Source organism: Phycodurus eques, chromosome 17 (genome assembly GCF_024500275.1).
Source record: "Phycodurus eques isolate BA_2022a chromosome 17, UOR_Pequ_1.1, whole genome shotgun sequence".
In the NCBI taxonomy this organism is placed as follows: Eukaryota; Metazoa; Chordata; class Actinopteri; order Syngnathiformes; family Syngnathidae; genus Phycodurus; species Phycodurus eques.
Genome location: NC_084541.1, coordinates 21,540,583 through 21,562,884, shown reverse-complemented (window position 1 = coordinate 21,562,884; position 22,302 = coordinate 21,540,583). Strand labels below are relative to the sequence as shown.

Genomic DNA, 22,302 nt, shown 5'->3' with positions numbered 1-22,302 from the left:
AAGTCAAAACTACAGATACCTGATAAATCGACTAAAGTACAATAAAGTATTTGTACTTGGTGACTTCCTCTCAGTGCTCATATGTAGTCAAAATGATCATAGTGACTCGTCGATGTTTATATGTTATAATTTAATTGAATGTCGAATAAAGTACATGAAATATACAATTGAAACAGGCTGTACTGAAAAAAAGAACACAATCATGAACAATGTTAATTAAACTAAAATCTATGGAATCGTCCTTCTGAGAGTAACAAAATAAAGATTTGGTCATTCAGAGCACACAAAAGGCTCTGCTTAGCTGAGGGTGCGCGCGTCAAACAAAGTAAAGCACGCACACACATATTCATACAAGGAGAACAAATGTTCAGATTGGCTCTCGTAAGCGTGAGTCCATCGCTACAAGATCATCCATCCAGATTGCTCCCTTCCAAAGCGCAGAGGACACGATATTATTTCCCCAAGTTTGGACGGTGCCCACGCTTCCAGACGTCTGCAAGAGTCCTTTGTGGAATCGGTGCTGGCTGGAGGCACGATTGTCCGGACGAGTTTCTAGACGGCTCACAAAAAGGTCGCGGTATTGCGATTCGGGGTGAATGACCTCCGGTGTGTCACAACCTGCATAGGTTCAACTTTCATTTAACATATTCAACTCTTCAGTGTTCTGAATAGCAAAAGTCACAACAGGTGTTTGATCCATGAACATTTCCAAGGACACCCACTTCTATACCTTTCTGTGACTCCTCCAGTCTCTTCCAAATTATGTTCTCGTTCAATTAGAATTGGTATATAAAGGCCTTTTCATCATGCTGTTCCCATTTTGAACAGACTAAAACATTCCCAAGGACGTCTCCTTGTGTGCCTTCTTGTGACTCTTCCGGTCTCTCTCTTGCAACCTGCTGCTGACACTCTAAACTCAGCAGCCACTTCTCGTTTGTTCGGTGTCGTCTTGGGTCTCATGATGTCAAAATTGTCGACAGCATGATGAAGACGGTTTAAATAACCAATTCTAATTCGACAAGGAAATCCACTGGAAGAGTCACAGAAAGGCACATGTGGAAGTCTCAGGGGGGGGAAAAATATAATTTTCCTGTTCGGCTCTTGGTTGGAGAACGTCAAGTTGTGCAAAAAGTAGTGAAAATTAAGTCAACCTGTAAAGGTTAAAGTGCAATTTAGGTCCATCCTGGAACTTGTGGTGGGTTGCGTATATGGAAAAGGAGCGTATGAATCTTTCTCCCCGAATGGGAGGGTTCCAAGTGAAGCTGGGCGGCACAGAGTGCAAAGGGGCACGCCACCCGTGCTGCCCCGCCCGCCACGGTGCCACCACGCATGCACGTTTTGTCCTCGGATGCGACACTTCTCCAGTGGGTCACGCTCGCCTCATTTCAACACACGCACACACATGCACGCCCACGCGCACCCATTTATTTTCCAAAGTTAGAAAAGGCATCTTGCTTCGCCGGAGTCATCATCACAGAGTGCGCGCCCATCGCGACGGGAGCGGCCACGCCCGTGTTCGCGCCCATTGTCAGTGAAGGCGGCGCAGTCGCCAGAGGTCTGGCGGGCGCGACGGCGAGCGGCGGCGAGCCGAGGCCGAGGCCTCCGAAGTTGTCGGACAGCACGTGGACGGGAGGCGCGCCTGCAAACATGCACAACGGGACGCAGACGGGAGTCACCACTCGGATTCAGCCGCCGAGGCTCATGTGTGTTTTTGTTCGCTCTCAATTCAAAAATCAATCAAGGAAAAAAAGCAAGGCTGAACTTTTTGGCCAGAATCCCAAAAGACAAGAGAGTGAAAACAGGTGTGGAAGAATACTTTAAAGTGTCTTTTAACTCTTTGACTCACAACCCTTTTTTTTCTTCTTCTTCCAAAGAGTTCCCCATATTGCCATCTGTTTTTGACGGATCTTTTGAGAGCCACACAATACAGTATTCTGCTCTGTGACAATTTAAACACTGCACCAACCAAAAGAAAGAGTAGACTAACCCTAACCCTCTTTCACCAGAAAAGTTTGTTTCTCGCCTTTTCCATTCTTTAGAAATCAGCAGTAAAACAATTGTTCTTTCACCAAACGCAGAACTTTCTGACCAAAAAGCAGCGAACATTTTGTGAAAAGAGACGTCAAGCAGAACAGTGACTTCGATGCGAATTTGGTTTTTTTTACTTTTGTGACACCTCAAACTCTAAAACAGCAAAAAAACGACTGAGAAAGAGCTTTTGATGGCAAAATAATAATTTAACTACAGATATAGAACAAAGCAGCACACCGTGAGGGACACAGACTCAACTCATGGCTCCAGTTAAACATCAGGGACATTTTTTTTTTAACATGACGTTGGTCACGCACTCCATCATCTTTTCTCATAATGGCAATACAGACTTTCTACCGCCACATATAGCACACGTATACTGTACCTACTCTCTTTGCGTGTCAGGTGCCTCAACTTTGACTTCCAACATGTTGGCATTTTTCTCCTTCATAAGCCAAAAATCACCGCCAAATATTTCTCTACTACTCAAAAGGCCGCGCTGATCTCAAACCAAAAGCCGTGTATATAAATAGACGACACCGTCCGAAGCAATGCAACTCCGCCGTCTGCTGGGATCTCTTCGTCATTCCAGTAGTTTACAAAGCTGAATTTCACGAGACAAGCTGGGTGAGACCCTCTTCCACACCTACCGGATAAAAATTGTACAACCCCAATTCCAATGAAGTTGAGACGTTGTGTGAAACATAAATAAAAACAGAGTACAATGATTTGCAAATCATCTTCAACCTACATTTCATTGAATACACGACAAAGACAAGATATTTAATGTTCAAACTGATGAACGTGATTGTTTTTAGCAAATAATCATGAACTTAGAATTTTGATGGCTGCAACACGTGCTGGCAGAGGTGGCAAAAAAGAGTGAGAAAGTTGAGGAATGCTCATCCAACACCTGTTTGGAACATCCCACAGGTGAACAGGCTCATTGGGAACAGGTGGGGGCCATGGTTGGGTAGAAAAGGAGCTTCCCTGAATTGCTCAGTCATTCACAAGCAAAGGTGGGGCGAGGTTCACCTCTTTGGGAGCAAGTGCGTGAGAAAATAGTCCAACAGTTTAAGGACAATGTTCCTCAACGTACAATTGCAAGGAATTGAGGGATTTCATCATCTACGGACCATATCATCATCATCAAAAGGGTCAGAGAATCTGGAGAAATCACTGCATGTAAGCGGCAAGGCCCAAAACCAACATTGAATGCCCGCGACCTTCGATCCCTCAGGCGGCACTGCATCAAAAACCGACATCGATGTGTAAACGATATCACCGCACGGGCTCAGGAACACTTCAGAAAACCAATGTCAGTAAATACAGTTCGGCGCTACATCCGGAAGTCCAACTTGAAACTCTACTATGCAAAGCAAAAGCCATTCATCAACAACACCCAGAAACGCCGCCGGCTTCTCTGGGCCCGAGCTCATCTAAGATGGACCGACGCAAAGTGGAAAAGTGTTCTGTGGTCCGACGAGTCCGCATTGCAAATTGTTTTTGGAACTTGCGGACGTCGTGTCCTCCGGGCCAAAGAGGAAAAGAACCATCCGGGATGTTATGGACGCAAAGTTCAAAAGGCAGCATCTGTGATGGTATGAGGCTGTGTTAGTGCCAATGGCATGGGTCACTTACACATCTGTGAAGGCACCATTAATCCTGGAAGGTACATACAGGTTTTGGAGAAGCATGCGCTGCCATCCAAGCGACGTCTTTTTCATGGACGCCCCTGCTTATCACAGCAAGACCATGCCAAACCGCATTCCGCACGTGTTATAACAGCGTGGCTTCGTAGTAAAAGAGTGCGGGTGCGAGACTGGCCTACCTGCAGTCCAGACCGGTCTCCCATTGAAAACGGAGACTCCGGACTGTTGAACAGCTGAAGCTGTACATGGAGCAAGAATGGGAAAGAATTCCACCTACAGAGCTTCAACAATTCATGTCCTCAGTTCCCAAACATTTATTGAATGTTGTTCAAAGAAAAGGTGATGTAACACAGGTTTATCAATTTGAACATTAAATATCTTGTCTTTGTAGTGTATTCAATGAAATATAGGTTGAACATGTTTAGCAAATCATTGCATTTTGTTTTTATGTTTAACACAACATGCCAACTTCATTGGAAATGGGGTTGTACTTGACACATATACCGTGTAAGTCGGTGGCAGTAAACGCTTGGATCCCAGTTGTCAAGTATAAACGTCCACGGCAGGCAACGCGTTAACAGGTTTAAGGGCGTTTTGACAGTTTTCAATGTTTAAATTAGCTTGGAATAGTAAAACTACATCAGAAATGTTGTTTTTTTTCTCTCCCATATGTTCTCTCTAGCTCACATCTTTTGACCTATCACAGGTGGGTCTGGAACGCTTGCCTTGAGAAAGAGATTTTTCAACTTAATTAGGTTTTTCTAGCTAAATAAAGCTGATGTGAAAAAAAAAAAATAATGTAATCAATCAAATGAACCATTTTGGTCAGGGGTCACGCTACCTTGCAGCTGCATGATGTCGTCGAGGGCGGCCCGGGACTTTGCGGGGTCGAGGCCGGCCGACCACAAGTCCAGGCTTATGTTGACGGACGGGTCGGACCAGGTGGAGCCTAAAGATCCCAGACCTCCGACCCCGACCTTCAGCTGCGGCTGAGACGTCAAAACCCCCAGACTCTGACATCACACGAAAATAGGACAACGCACGTCATCGACAGGGGAGAACACACCGGGAAACCCAAGCCGGAGGACCAGTCGAGACCTGCTGGGAGCGAGACAGCGGCAAGGTCGGCACGGTCGGCAAGGCGACGGACGAGAAGGTCAAACTCTGCGAGGCGCTCAGCTCCGCGTGCACGTTGGCCAGCGGCTGGCTAACTCCGCCCATCAGGTCAAAGAGCTCGGCGGAGGCGGGTTTGGAGGCGGGGTTCGACGGCGGCGGGGTGCCGAGCAGGTCGGCGATTGGCTGGGAGGAGGCAGAGGCGGAGCTCGACGGCGCGGCGTTGGCAAAGGCGCTCCAGTCTCCAAATTCTGCGCTCCCATTGACCGGGGCCCCAGCTAGTCACATGACACACACGGCTCGTTATTATTAGGGCCCCGCTATCAGCCCTTTTTCTAATCCGCTAAAAAGCAGCTGATTTTTTATTTTGTTTTACATATTAAAACAATACAACATAAGACAAAGATGTGACATTCAAACTAACAAAAAAAAAAAATTCTGCAAAAATCGGCCAATCTTTACCAATTTTTCCTCTCTGCTGTAAAGTTAAATACTAAAAGATAAAGTATTGTAAAATAGTCAAACTTTCTGCCTGTAACTCATATCTTTATATTTGTAAGCATAAAGTGACCAAAATGTATTTATTCATGCTATTATTTGTAACTAATCGGCCGATCTATTGGTTATTGGAAATGTATTTTGTCAAATGGTTCCAGTACGCCCGTGACTCTTGTGAGGATAAGCAGTACACAAAATGGATGGCTGGATAAGAATCGGCATCCAAAAATCGATATCGTTGTAGACATTTCTGCGAGTAGGGGGTGCCTGTGATCGTGATCAATATCTGACATAGTTTGTAGGCAGGACACGCCCTGCTCCAATATTACTGGCTCCGGGACATGCGCCCCTGCACTATGATTGGCTGCTGTAGAACACTCCCTCCTGCTTTCAGACGGGAAAACAAGGCTGTGACGTAAGGGGGGCGCTAGTATGTTTCCCACTAACCTTAATCCACCCAAATTCTAACCTTAACCCATCATAAAGCACCTTAACTCATTCACTGTTAGTTCTAACAAAAGTCTTTGTTTTGATTTTGTACAAATGTGGTCGTCACATTTCATCTGCGAGGGCTGCCTTTCCGGCGACGCAGGAGCCAATCGCGTCGCAGTGGGGGGTGTCCTGCCTAGAAACTAGGCGGGAATCCAAATAACGCATACCTGACCTTGCGGCGTTGACCTTTGGAGGCAAAATGGCAGACTTCCTGTGTCTTTTGGGCCATGGCTTCTCAAGACTTTTCTGTGCATCTACTCAAGATGGACATGTCTGCCAAATTTCATGCTGCTAAGTCAAACCGGGTTTTGGGGCTGAATTTTCCCCCCAAAACATTGGTGTTTGATTTATTTGATTTTTCAGTTTCATGGCCATCAACTTAGTTGCCATACGCTTCTCATACGCCAAGTCCAAAACTCCAATTTGAGGTAATTTGGCATCATCCATCCGCCTCGTACATGTGCTTCAAATTTTGGCGCAATCAAACAAAATGTCAGTCCTTCAAGGACCCCTGGAAATGCACTAAATGAATCTAAAAAGGTGCCTCAGCCCCAAATGGCAGACTCCCTGTGTCCAAAACACCAACGTGTCATCCATCTGACTGGTGTACGCAAAATTCACATCAAATGGAAATGGACAATGAACTCCTAAAACGGACCCTTCAATGCCTCTCAGCCGATTCATTTGGCCTGCAAAAAATAATGAAGTGGTTTGGTTTTTTTTGATTTACCGGTGGAGACGGGCAGGCTGGCAGATGCCGCTGGAGACGAGAAGTCAGCGAAGCCGCCGATGAGGTCGTTCGAGCTTCCACCTGGTGGCGCGCGCGCACGCACACACACACACACACACACACACAAACAGTGAGGCACATGCACAGTGACACACACGCGCGCACACCGACAGACACACGGCCAAAGACTTACCTGCAGCAGAGCTCTGATCGGCCGACGGGTGGATGACCAGCAGGTCGGCCAGGCCCCCGCCGGACGGCCGCCTGACGGACGCCTGTTGAGACGGCGGTGGTTAAACGGAGCCACCGTGTGATTGATTTCAATTCGTTGGGTCTTGAACTGTGTTTGCAAATTGAACATAATTTTTCCCAGAAGAAATAACGTAAACATGAATATTTGGTCCCAGCCTCGACAAAAGTCCCCAATTTTAGTTTGTACACTTGGAACACAATATAAAGCTGCACAGCACTGTACAGCACAGACGACGCGGGGTGACGCAGCCAAAATCTTAACGACAACAATAAGCGCAAGTGCCGTCCTCATTCAAACGTAGCTGCAACACCTCTGGTGCGTTCACAGCCACTCGGAAATCACACAAGCCCTTCACTTGAGCCACCAGCTTTCTACAATTAGCAAGAATCAGCCCTAAACCTAACCATAACTAACTTGACTGTTTTCCTTTTGTGCAAATGTTATCCATATTTGGAAGGGTCATAGGGTTAGTTGCAGCGGGGGCGTGTCCTGCCTAGAACACTAGTGGCATTCCTAACTACGATGGGCTCACTACTTGCTTCGTGCGCACGAAGCAAGTCGTGAGCGATGGGCACGCTAGAGCAGCTGAGAGCGCTCTGCCTCCCCGCAAAAGGGGGGCACCGCTCGCCACAAAATGGAGGAAGGAAACGTTGGCACACTGCGACAGGGTTCGAATATTTTGGTTTGGTGTGTGGTTCGTAAACGGAATCGTCCAAAGTTGGGGTTGCGTCGCAGGACTGAGGAAATGATGCTTTTAGGCATAGCCACGTCTCCGAGATATCACTCAAGTCGCGCCGAGCGGCCTACCTCGCCGCCGCCGTCGTCGTCGTCGGGACTCTTGCCTCCGGTGTAGTGGGCGGCGGCGCCGAGGTCCAAAGTCTTGTTGGCGGGGGCGCCGCTGCGTTTGCGCGTGGCGGTGGTGGTCTCGGTGGCCCGGGTGATGTGGATGCTCTTGGTGGTGAGCGTTTCCTCCTCGTCTTTGAACTCGCGGGCTTCCCGCCGGCCGTTCCCGGACGCTCTGTCGTCCTCGTTGTCGCTACCGAGGCCACGTGCCCACATCAAGGCGGAAGAAGACACACACGCACACCGAGATACACGCGTGGTGACACACGCGGACACGCACGCACTGGCACACAGGTCAAAGAGCGCGGTTACCTGATCCTGTCCGGGGAGTCGTCTCGCTCCTTCTTGCGGAACTTGCTGATGGTGTCGTCGATGGTGCTGCCGATCTTCTCGCCGATTTCGCCGAGCTTCTCGCTGAAAGGGAACGCCGCTCGGCTCTTGTCCCAGTCCTCCTCCCATTTGCTGCGCTCCAGCTCACACGCTGCCGAGACGCACAAGCAGACGCGCTCACAGATAGATGACAATCCCAATGTTGTGTTTACGGAGTACTCGAGTCATGGTTTGAGCCCTTGAGTCAACTGTATATTGCACTATCGAAAAATCTCTTAGTAGTGATTCGGTAAGTAAGGAACGAGCGCATGATTCCGAACGCAGAATCATGCACTCGTTCCCTACTCTCCGATCACTACGTGAGGTGTCCTAAAATTTGCGACTGCGGTGTGACCGGAGTGGCCCACTCACCGTTCTTCGAGCTTCCTCCTCCGCCCGACACGCTGTCCGAAGAGACCCCGATGTATTTGTCCTTGTTCTTCTTGGCTTTCTTGCGCTCCTCTCGGAGTCTGTCGTCGTCCTGGACGAACTCCACCATCTCCTTCACCTTCTGACGAACGTTGATGCCTTGGTCTTTGCCGTTCTCATCTGTCCGACACGCATTTCAAAACACGCAAACTGTCAGACAACATCTTGCGAAAGACCTCAAACGTTCAAGAACAGGCGCCTGAGACCCGTGACAAAATGACCACTGAAGAGCTTTGGAAGAAAACGGCACAAGGAAGCATTTGGATCCGCTGTCAGAAGAAGTTCGGCGCAAGGAGACGGAACACGAGCTGACCCACGAAGTGGTAGTTCTCCAGAGATCTCAGGTCGTAGATGTGTTCTCGCGCACTGGTCACAACTCGCTCGGATCCGTTCCGGATCAGGTAGGCCAGCAGCAGCAACGCCTGTCGGGACACACAACAGAATCAAAAGAAACGGTCCTAATACAGTCATCCCCCACTATCGCGCAGAGTTTTAAGCAATCGGGTTTTTTTTTTTTTTTTTTTACAAGATAATAGGCAAGTCTGAATTGAGAGTTGTGCGCCTTTAGTGTAGTGCCACTTTGTGCCACAACGTATTAGCCAGCGCCAACTCTACCGCAGGACACCCATGCAGCGTAATTAACTCATTGACGTTTGCATTCGTCAACTGGATCCGAGCGCTTACACTGCCATGACAAATATTTGCGTCAAAGAGGCGGTGAATATCTGCTCGTCACGTTGGGAGTCGGACAAGTGAACGCAAACGGCGCATGTGCAGTAAAACAGAGCACGTGTCACTGTAGGCTGTAGTAAGTGTGTTGCAATGGTGAAAAAAGATGACGCAGTTGACGGAGTGAATGGCGAACGCCCTGTAAAAAAAAAAAAAAAAAAAAGCCACGGACGCTCATCGCGAGCATTCAGCGTGTGCATTGCTGTGCGTGTCGCATATCTGTAAATAAATGATTAGTCACTGCTCTGCTTGTTTTCTCTGCTTTTTGGTCAGAACCCGGTGTTTTTGGTGAAACCAACTCGAGTTCTACTGCTGACTAAAGAACAGACAGAAAACAAACAAACTTTTTCTTGTGGAAGAAGAGAGTCTACTCTCTCTTTTGGGGTTCGGTGCTTATATTGCCACAGTATTTTGTGGGTCTTTAGTTAGTTTACGGTTTTATATAAATTGCACCCTCTCTTTTTGATTCGCACATATCTTATTTTTTGTTTCAATTATTTGTCTTATTTTATATAGTATAGTTTTAAATAGTTTGATAGGCACACCAAGGAGGAGCAACCTCCGATGTGCAACAACAATGAAGGCAATTGTGGTTGTAGAAAGATTGGCGAAAATGTTCGAAAACAGTTGGCCATAGGAGGAATTCTGCTTTAAAACGGCTGCCAGTCATTGAGTTACTAAGTCCAAGTGTGTTTTGATAAGTTCAAATGTGTTGAAAGCACGTGTGAGGGGGAAAACCGTATCAAAGCGTGGTGAGGTGAGCACACGGCAAGTGCGCACCTTGTACACGCGCCTCCAGTTCTTCTTGTTGTCTTTCAGCATCCTTGTCCACAGCATGTTCATCACCTCGGGGAACTGCTCATACATGAACGTGGACCTGCACGCACGCGCACACAATCAGCTAAAGAAAGCTAAGTGTGTGCGTGTGTGTGTGTGTGTGTGTACATACTTGGCTATTTCCCCCATCAGCTGACCAGATGGCCCCCAGGGGTCATCGTTGGTGGCCTCTCTCACCTTGGACTCGATCTCGGAGTAGTTCATCACCACGTTGGTACTGGTCGCACGCACACACACACACGCGCGCACAACGTCGATATAAAGTCCACGACAAAGATGAACATGATAAGTTGCTGCTGTATGTTTTGTTTATAGTCGTGCTCCAAAAGCTTAACGTCAGCTAGGATCACTTCTTCCCCGCCGTCGAACTTGCGAACAAGGTTGTGTGGACACCACCAGTCCAAGTGCCCGATTCGCGCATGCACAAATTTCATGTCAATAACTACACGAGGTGTCGCAACAAAGGATAGCAAACAATACAGAAACAGTCCAAAGATTACATGTTGAGTGGTGTTTAGTTGACCTGCGCTGATTCTTCTCTCCAACAATTAAAATCAGAATCAGATTCCGCTCTCGTACGACAACACGCTGTCAATTGGCAGAGAACACTTTGGCAATTAAGGGTTGCTAGTAATCTGGTTAGGGTTAGATGAGGAGAACCTCCACATTCCAACATACTTTTTGGCTTCATGATCGATGACGCCAGTTCAGACTTTAATGTTGACTGTCAGCTATTTCCAATTGAGCTGCGGCTATCCGAAATTGACGAGCAGATACGGGTGGCGGAATTGTAGCCATTTGAAATGACAAAGCCCATACACGAGCAGCAAAAGCGTGTCATTCGGCGAGTTTTGGCTGGACACATCTGAATGTCGTTTCACACGGTCTTACAGATATCTTCAATGAAAATTGCAACTCATCAAAATGTAATTACAACGAGTGACAAAGACATTGTTGCAATCTACGACGTTAACTCTGGACAGCCAAGCTTTGAAATGTTGACTTTGCGTCCCATACATACACCGCGTGCACATCTCTTGTGTCCGGTACATCCCGTGTGGACGTTTATGCCGCATTTGCTTTGGCCTCGGATTTCGATCCACGTTTGTAAAAGGCAGTTTACATGCGGTTTTTCTCATAACACTTCCATGATATGTAGCTAAAGTATATAGTTGATGTATCCTGGTGTAATGCGACGATCAATGTGTGGGTTTGTGTCTTAGCGACAGGTTGAGAAGGTTAGGACGTATGCAAAATTGAAACTATGTTGCGCTCCCGTGACGTTAATCAGGCGACCTCCTCGTCAGCGGTTTTTGTCCAGGTAGCTAACGAGCTCTTTGGGTGCCTCGTTTGAACTTCCCTCGGGACGGCGTTGAAGACACGCCGTTAATGAGGCGACCTGAGCGGGTGGGACAGAAAAGGGGCCGAAGAGGGCGTGATGATGATGATGATGATGATGATGCTGATGATGCTGCCGCCCCACATAACGGGCTAAGCTAAACTAAGCTATGCTAAGCTAAGCTAAGCCAAGCCATGCTAGTACGATTGGCTACCTGCCGGGCTAGTTCTCATTGACAAGAAAACAATTTCAAGTCTGTTCAGCTAATTCCCTGGCGTTAGTGAGCGTGCAAGTCGTAAAATGAGCCTTTCAAGAAGAACTTTTCAGCATTGGTGACAAGCGGCTAACGGCGGCTAGCCGTGACGGTCACGGTTTAGCTTGTTCGCGGGCCGCTACTTACGCTTTGTCCACCAGCTCTCGAACCTTCCACATGTTCAGCATCTTCCGCGCGTGGACGCACTCGCACGTACACGCCGCCGAGCTTCTTCCGACCCGCGCACGCGCCCACGCACACGCCACCGCCGCAGCTTTTACGGGCCGGTTGCTACCGAACGTCGCCGTGACGTCACGGTCACGTCGGCGCGTACAGCTCGTCTTCAACGTACCGAAAACAACCCAATGAGGACATGATGAGCCGCACTCATTGCGACAGATAACTAAAAAACCAACTCTGCCAACTTCCTGGGTAGACGCTCGCTTGCACGGTATTTCTCCAGCTGTATCTAATTTACATAGCCCCTCCCACCACACGACCCCCGCCCTGCCCTGTCCTGTCCTGTCCTGTCCTGTCCTCCCCTCACAGGGTGGCGCACGACTGCCCCATCAACACTCCATTCTAACGTATCATTGTTTTTACTTTCCTCATCTTTATTACAGCTAATGTCCCGCCTTTCGTTGTCTTCTCTTCCGATTTTATTGACTTATCTTTTCACTGTCTCTCCTTTTTGTTTTTTCTGTCTCTCCCCTCAAAACTCGGTTCTGTCCGACTGAAATTTTCAATCAAAATCCATCAGAATACAAAGAACCACAGTGGCAGCTTCAAAGCTCCGTTGCGGCACAGAAAAACTGTTCCGGCATACAAGGGATACGGATCCTCCTTTCTGCTTGACCGAACATTTTTGGGGTTTTTTTCAGCCAGGTTTCCCATCATTCCCATTTGAAATTCCAATTCCTCAACTCATTCAGAAGTTCTTAAAGTCTTTTCACGTTAAAATTCCCCCTCATTCCACATGACTGCCTCCTGCTTCAACATTTCTTGACTGATCCAACCAATTCCGACCGCAAAATATTTTCCACATTGCCCAAATTCCCTATTTTTCACTCAATGTCCACATTTTTCCAGATTCAAAATCCGGCATTTCCGCACATCACACATGCTTGCATCCGATTTCATTCAGCATTCACGCGCAATCTCTCCAGAAATTGTAAGGTCTACTTTCAAATTCCATTTTGACTACTGCGCGTACAGTAAATGTACACGCAATATCTTGATGCAGTCCGTGTGTCTGCCAATATAGTTGAAGGATAAACGCCATCATTTTTGTTCATTTGCAGTGAACGTTGACTCCACCAGAGGGCGCCACAACTCCTCTGTAGTTGCTGGCGGGTGACTCCAGACCAGAGTCCAATTAACCCGCTCAGACCCTACAAATAGACGGGGGGGAAACGACAACAATCGACTGCTCTCACAAGATCGTGTGTGGGGGGACTTTTGAAACTTTTGACAAAAATAAATAAATAAAATAAAATAAATGTTTTAAAAAATGCAAAAGTGCAGAAATGGGGCCGGCACGGCGGGCGACCGGTTAGCACATCTGCCTCGCAGTTCTGGGGACCGGGGTTCAAATCCCGGCCCCGCCTGTGTGGAGTTCGCTTGTTCTCCCCGTGCTTGGGTGGCTTTTCTCCGGGTACTCCGGTTGCCTCCCACGTCCCAAAAACATGCAGGGTAGGTTGATTGAAGACGCTAAATTGCCCGTAGGTGTGAACGGTTGTTCGTTTGTACGTGCCCTGCGATCGGCCGCCCGAAGATAGCTGGGTTAGGCTCCGGCGCGCCCGCGACCCGTGTGGGGAGAAGCGGTAAAGAAAATGGGATGGATGGATGGAAGGGTGCAGAAATGGGAGACGGCTTACTAAAATGACTCCAAGAATGCAGTTGTCTCGCCACGCTGCACTATTTGCATATACCGGCCACTCGTGCCAGAGTCGCATCTGCTCCATTTGCACAACCGACGTCGTCCCGGATGATCGCACGACTCGTCACTTTAAACCGCATCCGCTCCTCGAAAGTCTCGGCGCCGGACTATCGCAATAGGAGTCGTTCGAACTGCTCTAAGTGCTAGAGGACTCTGCATCTGTTTGCACAATTGTTTTTTTTTGTCAATGTCTTGATGTCCCCCAAGTGTTCTGTAAATTGACCGTCTGTCGTACTAGAGCGGCTCCGACGACCGGAGACAAATTCCTTGTGTGTTTTGGACACACTTGGCAAATAAAGATGATTCTGATTCTGATTCAGTTGAATGCTTTGGTGTTTAAATATACAATGTTTAGTTTTTTTGTGTGAGTTTTACAGTAAACGTCAACTGGGAGTGACAAATAAACACCTTGAAGCGCGCACGCTTCGCCTCTTATTCGGAGAACCGTGCGACAGGGTCATTCTTCATTTCCTCCAAGTGATGTTATATGAGGGTCTCATTTATTTTGCAACGAGAGAGTGAGAATACTTGAAAAGATGATTCTTTAATAGGCTTAAATGTGGGTGGTCCATTTATTTGGAGATCTTCACCTTTTGCAGGAGGGTCTGTAACAATAAACAAACGATCTCGCTGTTGATCTTTGACTGCAAGTTACTCACCTGAATTTCCTGTAAAAAAAAAAACAAAAAAAAAAGTGTGAAATAAAACTCCAGAAAATGAGCAGAGTTGAGTTGACAAAGTGTCCTCGACCATCTTTTGGCTTTTTTGGAGCTTTTGCAAGTTGATTTCCCAACGAGAACTTGACGGCGTGTGAGAGAAGGTACATGGAAACGAAAAGGTTGGAGAACAATGCGACGCGGGAAGAAAATCCAACATCGCGGGCGGCAAGTAAACACGTCGCCGGCCGGTCGCAGAGCACGTCCGGCCAAACGACCGTTCACGCTCGCGCTCACCCCGACGGAGCGAACGCGCTAACGTGCGTTTGCCCCGCGCTGGCGCGGCTTTTCTCCGGGTACTCAGGCAAACGTGCGAGGGCCACACAGGGAGGCGGGAACTCAAAACCGAGAACTGCGAGGCGGACGTGGTCACCGCTTGTCCGCCAGCTTCACATAAAGCATTTGCAATACATTTTTGTGTCACGTGTTTGTAAGTCAACATTTTCTGTCATCTCGTATGCGGTCGTCATATGTCGCAACGTCGTGCGTCGGATGTCGGATGTCATGTTTGATGTCACGCGGCGTATCGTACGTCGCGGGTCCCCACGCCGAGGCCGCGCAGAAAACGCCTGAGCGGACGGAAGTGGAAAATGGGGACGGGCGCGTCGACGGAAGCACACCGCGCTACGCTGCAGCTGTGCGTGTGCGTGTGCGTGTGCGTGTGCAGTAAGAGAGAAGTGAAAGTGTCCCAAATAGACTTCAACTGTTGTGTCTTTTTATAAAGTGCGGCTGGTGTTTGTACGTCGCTACTTTTAGACGCACAACGACCACCGTCGCTGCAAAAACAACACACACACACGCACACGCACACGTACTAGTGTGTGTGCGTGTGTGTGCATATGGTAGTCAAGTGGAGCCAAAAGGACTGAAAATGTATTTTGGATTGTTCTAGTAACCGTCCCGCCTCAAAAAACGCACACATGCTTGTGCACAGACACACACACACACACACACACACACACACGTGGACACACACGTATACAGTACACACAAATGCACGCGCACGCACACGCCGAAAGCTCTCACAGGCACGCTGGCGGCCAATGACAACACATCAGCACTTGTTTTCTCTTTTGGGGCAACACAACAAGACTCCCAAACGTCTTTTCACACACACTTTGCTCTCCCTCCTTCGGGTGTGTGCGCACGTGTGACATTGGAATCACACTCACATGACGGCTGCGCAAGTGGGAGATTTCAGCTCTTCTGTCACTTTTTCAACACTTTCCTTTTTTTCACTGCTTATGTTTACCCACGTGTGTCATGTGTGTGTGCGTGTGTGCCAGGTTTTGTCTTCCTCTCTCTCGTTGCTCACACACCTGCTCCTGTGAGCATCTTCACCACCTGTGCCTCGTTCATACCTAATCGCCGCTTGTATTGAACCTCGTGTCTCAGTCCCACTCGTCGCCGGTTCGTTGTACCTTGTCGTCACGTTCCAGCATCCCTTGTCACAGACTCACAGTAAGACTTTGACCCTGTTCCGATGATCGACCTCGCCTCTTTGCCTCATGTTCTTGGATACTGTGGCCCTTCTTGGATTGCCTGCCCGTGTGCCGACCTATGCCCGTCCGTCTATTAAACCTCTCTTTTTGGAAACTGTCCATTTGTTTTGGAGTCTTGCATTTTTGGGTCCTAGCCTCTGTTCCGTTCATGACAACATGAGCTTTGCATGCCTGCGTGCGTGCGCGCGTGTTGTCATGTATTTGTCAAGACAGAACATCTTTCATTTTTCTGCTCTCATCTCATTGCCGATAGCGTTGTTACACGTGTGTGTGGAGTGTGTACTTATGCCACTTGTTTGTACTTCACACACACATATCCAAACACGTACACAACCGAACACACACCCGCGTACACGCACGTATACAAAGCAGCTGTGTGCGTGTGCATTCAGCAGCAGCGCTTGTGCAGTTGTGTTGACTAAAATGGAGCAATGATGATTTCCTGCAGACCATCAACACACCATGAGAGAAACACACGCACACACTTGTGGTGTGTTAGGGGGAGTTTTCATTTTTCATTTTTCTTTTTTTTTTGCCCCGAGTGCAAGCGTGGAGGACACGCGGCCCGCAGACAAAAGTTCCCAAACAGTTCAACTCCAAAGCGAAGTTATTTGTGGCGCCAATGAGAGGAAACGTTTTCAGCCAATCCCAGGGTGGCCTTCCTGGCCCGGTTGCCATGGAAACAACAGCAGCAGCAGCAGCAAATAGCACAAAGCCGCCCGGAGACACCCGAGGTGTTCTCCGCTTCGCGATTGGCTCCACGTTAACCTTGCCGACAAACAAACAAATGACGAGCGCTCAGCGTCTACGCTAACTGAAGCTAACTGAGGCTAACTGAAGCTAACTGTGGCGAAGTGAAGGGGAGCGCTCGTCCGGGGACGGGAAAAGTTTCCATCGCGCAACCGCAACACAAGGAAAACCAAACATTGCGTGCGTGCGTGTGTGTGTGAGGGTTTTGATGAATGAGGGAGAGCAGGGAGAGCTTTTTTGGGGCAGTTGAGTTTTTGGTGCTGTGAAAGTTTTTGGGTGAGTGTGACAGATTTTTTTTTGTGTCTGAGATCTTTTCCATGTGTGAGTTTTTCGGGTGTGTGTGAGAGTTGATTTTTTGCCAATACTGCACCTCCTACATTTCTAGCCGCTCAACTGCTGCATTTACTGTGCATCTCACACACACACACACACACGGGTCTAATTATCCGCGGAAAGTGTGTTTCTATTTTCAGACTGACGGAGTGTGATGCATCCGAGCGGTTCTTCTTCTTCTTGTTCGCTCGCGGCGTTTGTTGTGTTGATGCCCCCCGAACGCACACACACACACAGGTTACCTGACGTTTGATTTTGCTCTCGTTAAATCCGACTCAAATTAAAAGCGACAAACGGGAAAGTTTCCTCTGTTATTTGTCGTCATTGTTCCCCCACAGCAGAAAGTGCACGCGTGTGCGTTTGTTCCGCTTTTTGTTCCAGTGGTGACGACGATGCCGACAATCCGAGCGGGCGCTGACCGCAAACACCGAACGAACCGCTTTGTCACTCCTGTCCGCGCCGTTAGGAATGCCACAGGTGTTCTAGGCAGGACGCGTCCCCGCTGCAACACCATTGGCTCCTGCGTCGCGGGAAGGGCGAGCTACGCAGATGGAATGAGATGACCCTTCCAAATATGGATAACATTTGTCCAAAATGAAAATGGGCAAGTTAGTTCTGGTTAGATTTAGAGCTGAGTTGGAGTTAAGGCAGCTTTGGATATTGTTCGGGTTAGGGTTGGAGTTCGGGTGGGCTACGATGGGTTAGAGCGGGGGTGTCAAACTCATTTGTGCCACGGGCCGCATCGCAGTTATGACTTCCCTCGGAGGGCCGTTTCGACTGTGGGCCCATGTAAATGGAAGATGACCTCGTATACTGTAATTGCAGAATACACAACACATTGATGAATAACCAGTTTTGAAATCAGAAGCCAAAAAAAACCCCATTTCTTTTCAAAGGGGGATTGGTAACAAAAAAATGGTATTACACCAGACAGCAATTAGCGATTTTGATTTGCTTTCGCGGGCCACATAAAATGATGCGGAGGGCCGGATCTGGCCCCCGGGCCGCCAGTTTGCCACCTGCGGGTTAGAGGGATTCAATTATATGCCGCCACGTCGACGTCCCGTGTTTCTTTGCTCGTCCGGAAGCAGCCAATCGTATCCCGGCGGGGCGTGTCCTACCTGCAACACGAGTGGGAGTCATAACAAAGCCACCAGGACACCCGCCGCCATCTTCGTCGTCGTCACCGTCGTCTTCTTCTTCTTCTTCTGTTCCCGGGATGCGTTTTGTTGCACTTTTCCACTCGGGTCAGCAGGGCAACAACATAACGTGTGCGCGCGAATGTGTGTGTGTTTTTGTGCGCGTGTGAGCCAACAACACACAATCGTGTACACGTTTAGTGCGCGTGTTGTAGGTTCACGCGCACACACATGGCGTGACACGTGTTTATTATGCGGATGACGTCACTGACGATGTCGTCGGCCTACAAGGACATCCCAAGGTCAACCCTCCCAGGCGTCTCTTTTTTTTTTTTCCAGACAATTGAATTCAATATTTGAAAAGTGACACGCACACAGACGCGCGCACTGAGGCGTGTGGACCTCAGACAACCGCGTGTATGTGCGCGGGCGTGCGTGCGTGTGTGTGTATGAGGGGCCGTGAGGGACATTCTTCAGGGTTAGCTCGCACACTGACTATTCAAATGCTTTCGCACACACACACACAAGGGGGGACGACTCAAACAATCTCATACATACATACTTACATGTCGTATACTTGTTGATTATTGTGTTACAATAACGCTTTTCCTCATTGATTTCAAATGGCTGCTTTTAATGCGTAAGTGCTGTAGGATATGACGTAATGGTCGGCCAATCAGAAGCCGCGGCGTGTACGACGTCGGGCTAGGCCGGCTGGTCTATCAAGAGCGAGACGCCGTTATTCGGTCGCCGCGGACGTGTGTTTACTCCCCCTGACTCGAGACGGAGTTTCAACAGCGCCGCGTTACAATCTGAAACGTAAACGGTTCGTTGCGGACAGGACGGCCGGATAGTCGCGTTTCAGATTCCTACCTCACGAGGTGGCCAAAGGCAATGCCGGTGAATGCCGGCGATGTGTGCGAGAATGGGATTGACGTGCTCGCGTCAACGCATTTGAGTCGTGTTCGAGTTGTGTTAATGAGAGCAAGACTCGTGCGTATGAGAGTGTTTGAGGAGAGCCTTTCAGTAGTTTGTGTGTGCGTGTGTGTGAAAGCATTGGAATAGTAAGTGCGAGAGCTAATGGTGAATAATGTCCCTAACGGCCCCTCATCCAAAGTGGAGACCCGCCGATCTTGTCCAGATGTAACTTGGCTGTTTTCCATTTGTGTGTTCCGTTTTATTTTGATTTTTTTTACACAGCTAACTTGACTTCCAAGTTAAATTCGTTTGGTTCATAACTCATTGAGCTCAAGCTCATAACTCAGGTTGCGTGTACGCAATTGATCGGCAGACACGAGACGCTTTCGCGCCGCCCGCTGAAAACGTACCGGACGGAAATATTCGTCGGTGGCAATCGACGCTTGGATTCCAATTTAAACATCCGTGGCAGTAAACGAGTTCGACACCAAAATGTTGAACCAAACCAATTTATTTCGTCTCACAACGTCCCTGAGCTAAATGCTGACAAATAATGTGAAACACCAGAGATGGGCTAACAGAGAGTAGCACAGATGCGAGAGTCATTTGAAAGCTTCAAACAACGGCTCCTTGAACACACACGCAACGAAAAGAGTATCCAACAATTCTCACAGCAAATATTCTTTGCGCTCCGTGGGAACAACTACCACTCCTCGAGTTTAGTCGGTCGGGGACCTTACCTGCGTCTTCTTCTTGCTCTAAATCGCACCGTATCGACATCCAGTAGAGCTCAGCGCTGCTTGGCACGTTGTGGCACCACACGGAACTACGACAAATGTGCACAACTCCAATTTCACACTTGCGGGCCGTAAAAAGTCAAAACTCACCCAAAACGATCGCGTATAAATGTGCGACGTAGAGAAGCAACAGGCGCGGGCGCAGGACGTCGAGACGTCGGTTTGTGCTCAGGTTGTCGTCGTGCTCGCGAGCGGACAGCTGAAACGATGCCAATCGCCCGAGGACGTCTTGAATGCGCTTTTTGCGCAAACCCTGACGGAACCTCATCCTCATCCTCCTCTCGGAGGGGGAGGATGAAGATGAAGATGAAGATGAAGATGAAGATGAAGCTGGGGAAAAGTGCGCGCGACGTGAAAGCCGGCCTTCCCGGCCGGGAAGGGGAATAATTGTTCACTTTTAGTCCCACATCAGTTTCTGACACTCCGCTTAGGCGACGACTCCGCGTGCGTGCGTGCGCGCGTCACTGACAAGACGTTCGTTAGCTTTAGCTTTAGCACGCCTCGCTGCACTCACACTTTATCTTACCAGCGTAAATATTATTATTAGAGCTGCAACAATTGACTCATCGATCATTCAACGAATCGACAACTATCGGAAAAAGTGAATCATTGTTGAAAGACCTTGTTTAACTTCAAATTGTCCAAACCTTTGACATTTCAGGCTCTCCACGGGAAAGCTTCTCCGACTTCCTTCGTCCTCCATGAAAGCAGAGCGATCGTCTTTGTGTTCTTTCAAAATACGACATTTGCAAACATCTGCTTTTACGTCGGAAAACAATCCTCAACATTTTTGCCGATCATCATCATCGCATTATTAAAATAATTGTCAGTTGCAGCCCTATTTATTGTACATTGTTATGACTCCCACTGTTATGAGCATTATTTTGAGTTTTACAGTGGTCCAAATACTGAACTGTCATAATATCCAACTTCATATGAAAATAGTATATTAACGCATTGACATTTTTGAAAAAGGATCATTGCGATTGCTGTGAATTTATTCAGCTCCTTCCTGGGCAGTTTTCTGTTCGAACTTCCGAGCACATCTTCCAAACTTTGCGTGCGTGCGTGCGTGCGTGCGTGCGTGCGCGGGTTGTCTTCAAGAATGATGTGCGTGCGCGTGCGCGTCGCGTTACGGGGTTAAGTGCGGCGGCGGCGGCGGCGGCGTGACGAACCGATGGAGGATGAGAGCATAAAAGAATCGAGAGCAGACATCCATTAGCTAATGGATGTCTTCACTCATCTCTCGGTCTCGTCCTCGCACACGCGCGCACACCTCTGACGGCGTCAATCAAAAGTCGTCATTATTAGTGTGGAAAAGTCTGAATTTCTGGATTGGATGTCATCTGATGGTGTGTGCCTAATGAAGCGTCTCTAGAATGGAATAGAAATCCAACAAAATTGCAGTTGGAATTAGGAAGAATTTCAAAAATCGATGAGAAAAAATAACAAATCACGTCAAAAGTAGGATTTTTTTGAGGCCGATACCAATTCTGAAATTCGCCGGTATAAAATTCAGATCACTGCATTATCGGCCGATTCATTTAGAAACTATACAATATATAAAATAACTCTTTTTGGGGGGGGGGGGGGGGGGGGGATTCTTTAACGCTCACAACAATAAAGATATGAATTACAAGTAGAACATTTGACTGTTTTACAAGACTTTGTCCTTTAGCATTGGCTTAACTTTAGAACAGAGTGAATTGTTTGAATGTCTTCTGTTGTGATGCGCAAAAATCAATCAATCAATCAAATCGGCCAATTTTTGACGATTTGAAAAGGACTAATATCGTCCGATTAATCGGTCGGGCCCTTGTAAAAAAATACATACGAAACCAGACTAACTGTGACAGGATGCTCGCGCTCGGACTCGCCCCCTAAAGCCCCAATCGCTATTCGGATCGAGAGTTTCGAATGACTGGCAAATCCCAATCCAATCGTGACTCCTCGTACTATTCCGAAATAACGCAAGAAATGAAAAGTCCGATTTGAACGGCGTCTGTCAAAGCGGTACGAGACTACGCTTGCGCGTTTCGGCCGCCGCGTCTCCCTCCTGAAAAGTTTTTCTTTTGACTTCCAAAGGGCTTACTTGAACCGGGATCCCTCGCCGTGCGTCGGCTCCCGATCCGGCTCGCGCTCCTCGTCGGTGCCAGAAATCTCGGCGGACCGGACCGAGCTGCTTTGCTCGTCGTCTTTCGAGCTGCGTCGGCTCGAATTTCTGCCGCCGCCGTATTTCCTTTGTGGCTCCGCTTCGTGTCATCCGTGCAGCTCGATGGAGGGAGGCTAACGAAAAGCCTCCTGCAGCTGAGAGCTTTTTTTTTTTTTTTTTTGGAACAAACTTTGTGCGCAGATTTCGGTGGAACTACAACGTGTGTCCAAATGACGGCACGCGTGAAACAAAGGCTGCTGCATCGTGAAATATTTGGTACTTTTGGAAGTAAAGGCGGCGTGGCGGCCCTGCGGCTCTTGTCACAATAGATGAAGCTAGCATGTTTGTTGTTGCTTGATTCGTCGTGATTCCAATAAAAACAATTATGAGTCCGCGTTCGTCATTCCCGACGCGTTACGTTTACGTTCCGTGAAAGCAGACCAGTGACATGCTGACAGACAAGAAAGTTTAATTCGATATCACAAAAG

At 48.3% G+C, this 22,302-nt stretch overlaps 1 protein-coding gene across 1 annotated transcript; it reads right to left on the bottom strand.

Annotated features, from left to right (window-relative positions):
* Nucleotides 1-109: 109 nt before the first annotated feature.
* LOC133416158 (clathrin interactor 1-like) lies at nt 110-12,036 on the bottom strand. The gene is made up of 12 exons (XM_061702859.1): nt 11,716-12,036; nt 10,089-10,193; nt 9,920-10,016; nt 8,724-8,832; nt 8,354-8,530; nt 7,925-8,093; nt 7,577-7,805; nt 6,710-6,791; nt 6,517-6,597; nt 4,782-5,074; nt 4,525-4,696; nt 110-1,639 (listed from the first exon to the last, which is right to left on the bottom strand). Exons 1-12 carry the CDS (start codon nt 11,754-11,756, stop codon nt 1,425-1,427), a joined length of 1,770 nt encoding a protein of 589 aa, XP_061558843.1. The 5' UTR covers nt 11,757-12,036; the 3' UTR covers nt 110-1,424.
* Nucleotides 12,037-22,302: the final 10,266 nt, after the last annotated feature.

Excerpts from the sequence above, each read along its gene's own strand:
- LOC133416158 (XM_061702859.1), bottom strand. The coding sequence starts at position 11,756 with ATGCTGAACATGTGGAAGGTTCGAGAGCTGGTGGACAAAGC. Across the intron at positions 10,194-11,715 it reads CGAGAGCTGGTGGACAAAGC|TACCAACGTGGTGATGAACT; the intron begins GTAAGTAGCGGC and ends GCGTGCGACCAG. Across the intron at positions 8,531-8,723 it reads GGAGAACTACCACTTCGTGG|ATGAGAACGGCAAAGACCAA; the intron begins GTCAGCTCGTGT and ends CGTGTCGGACAG.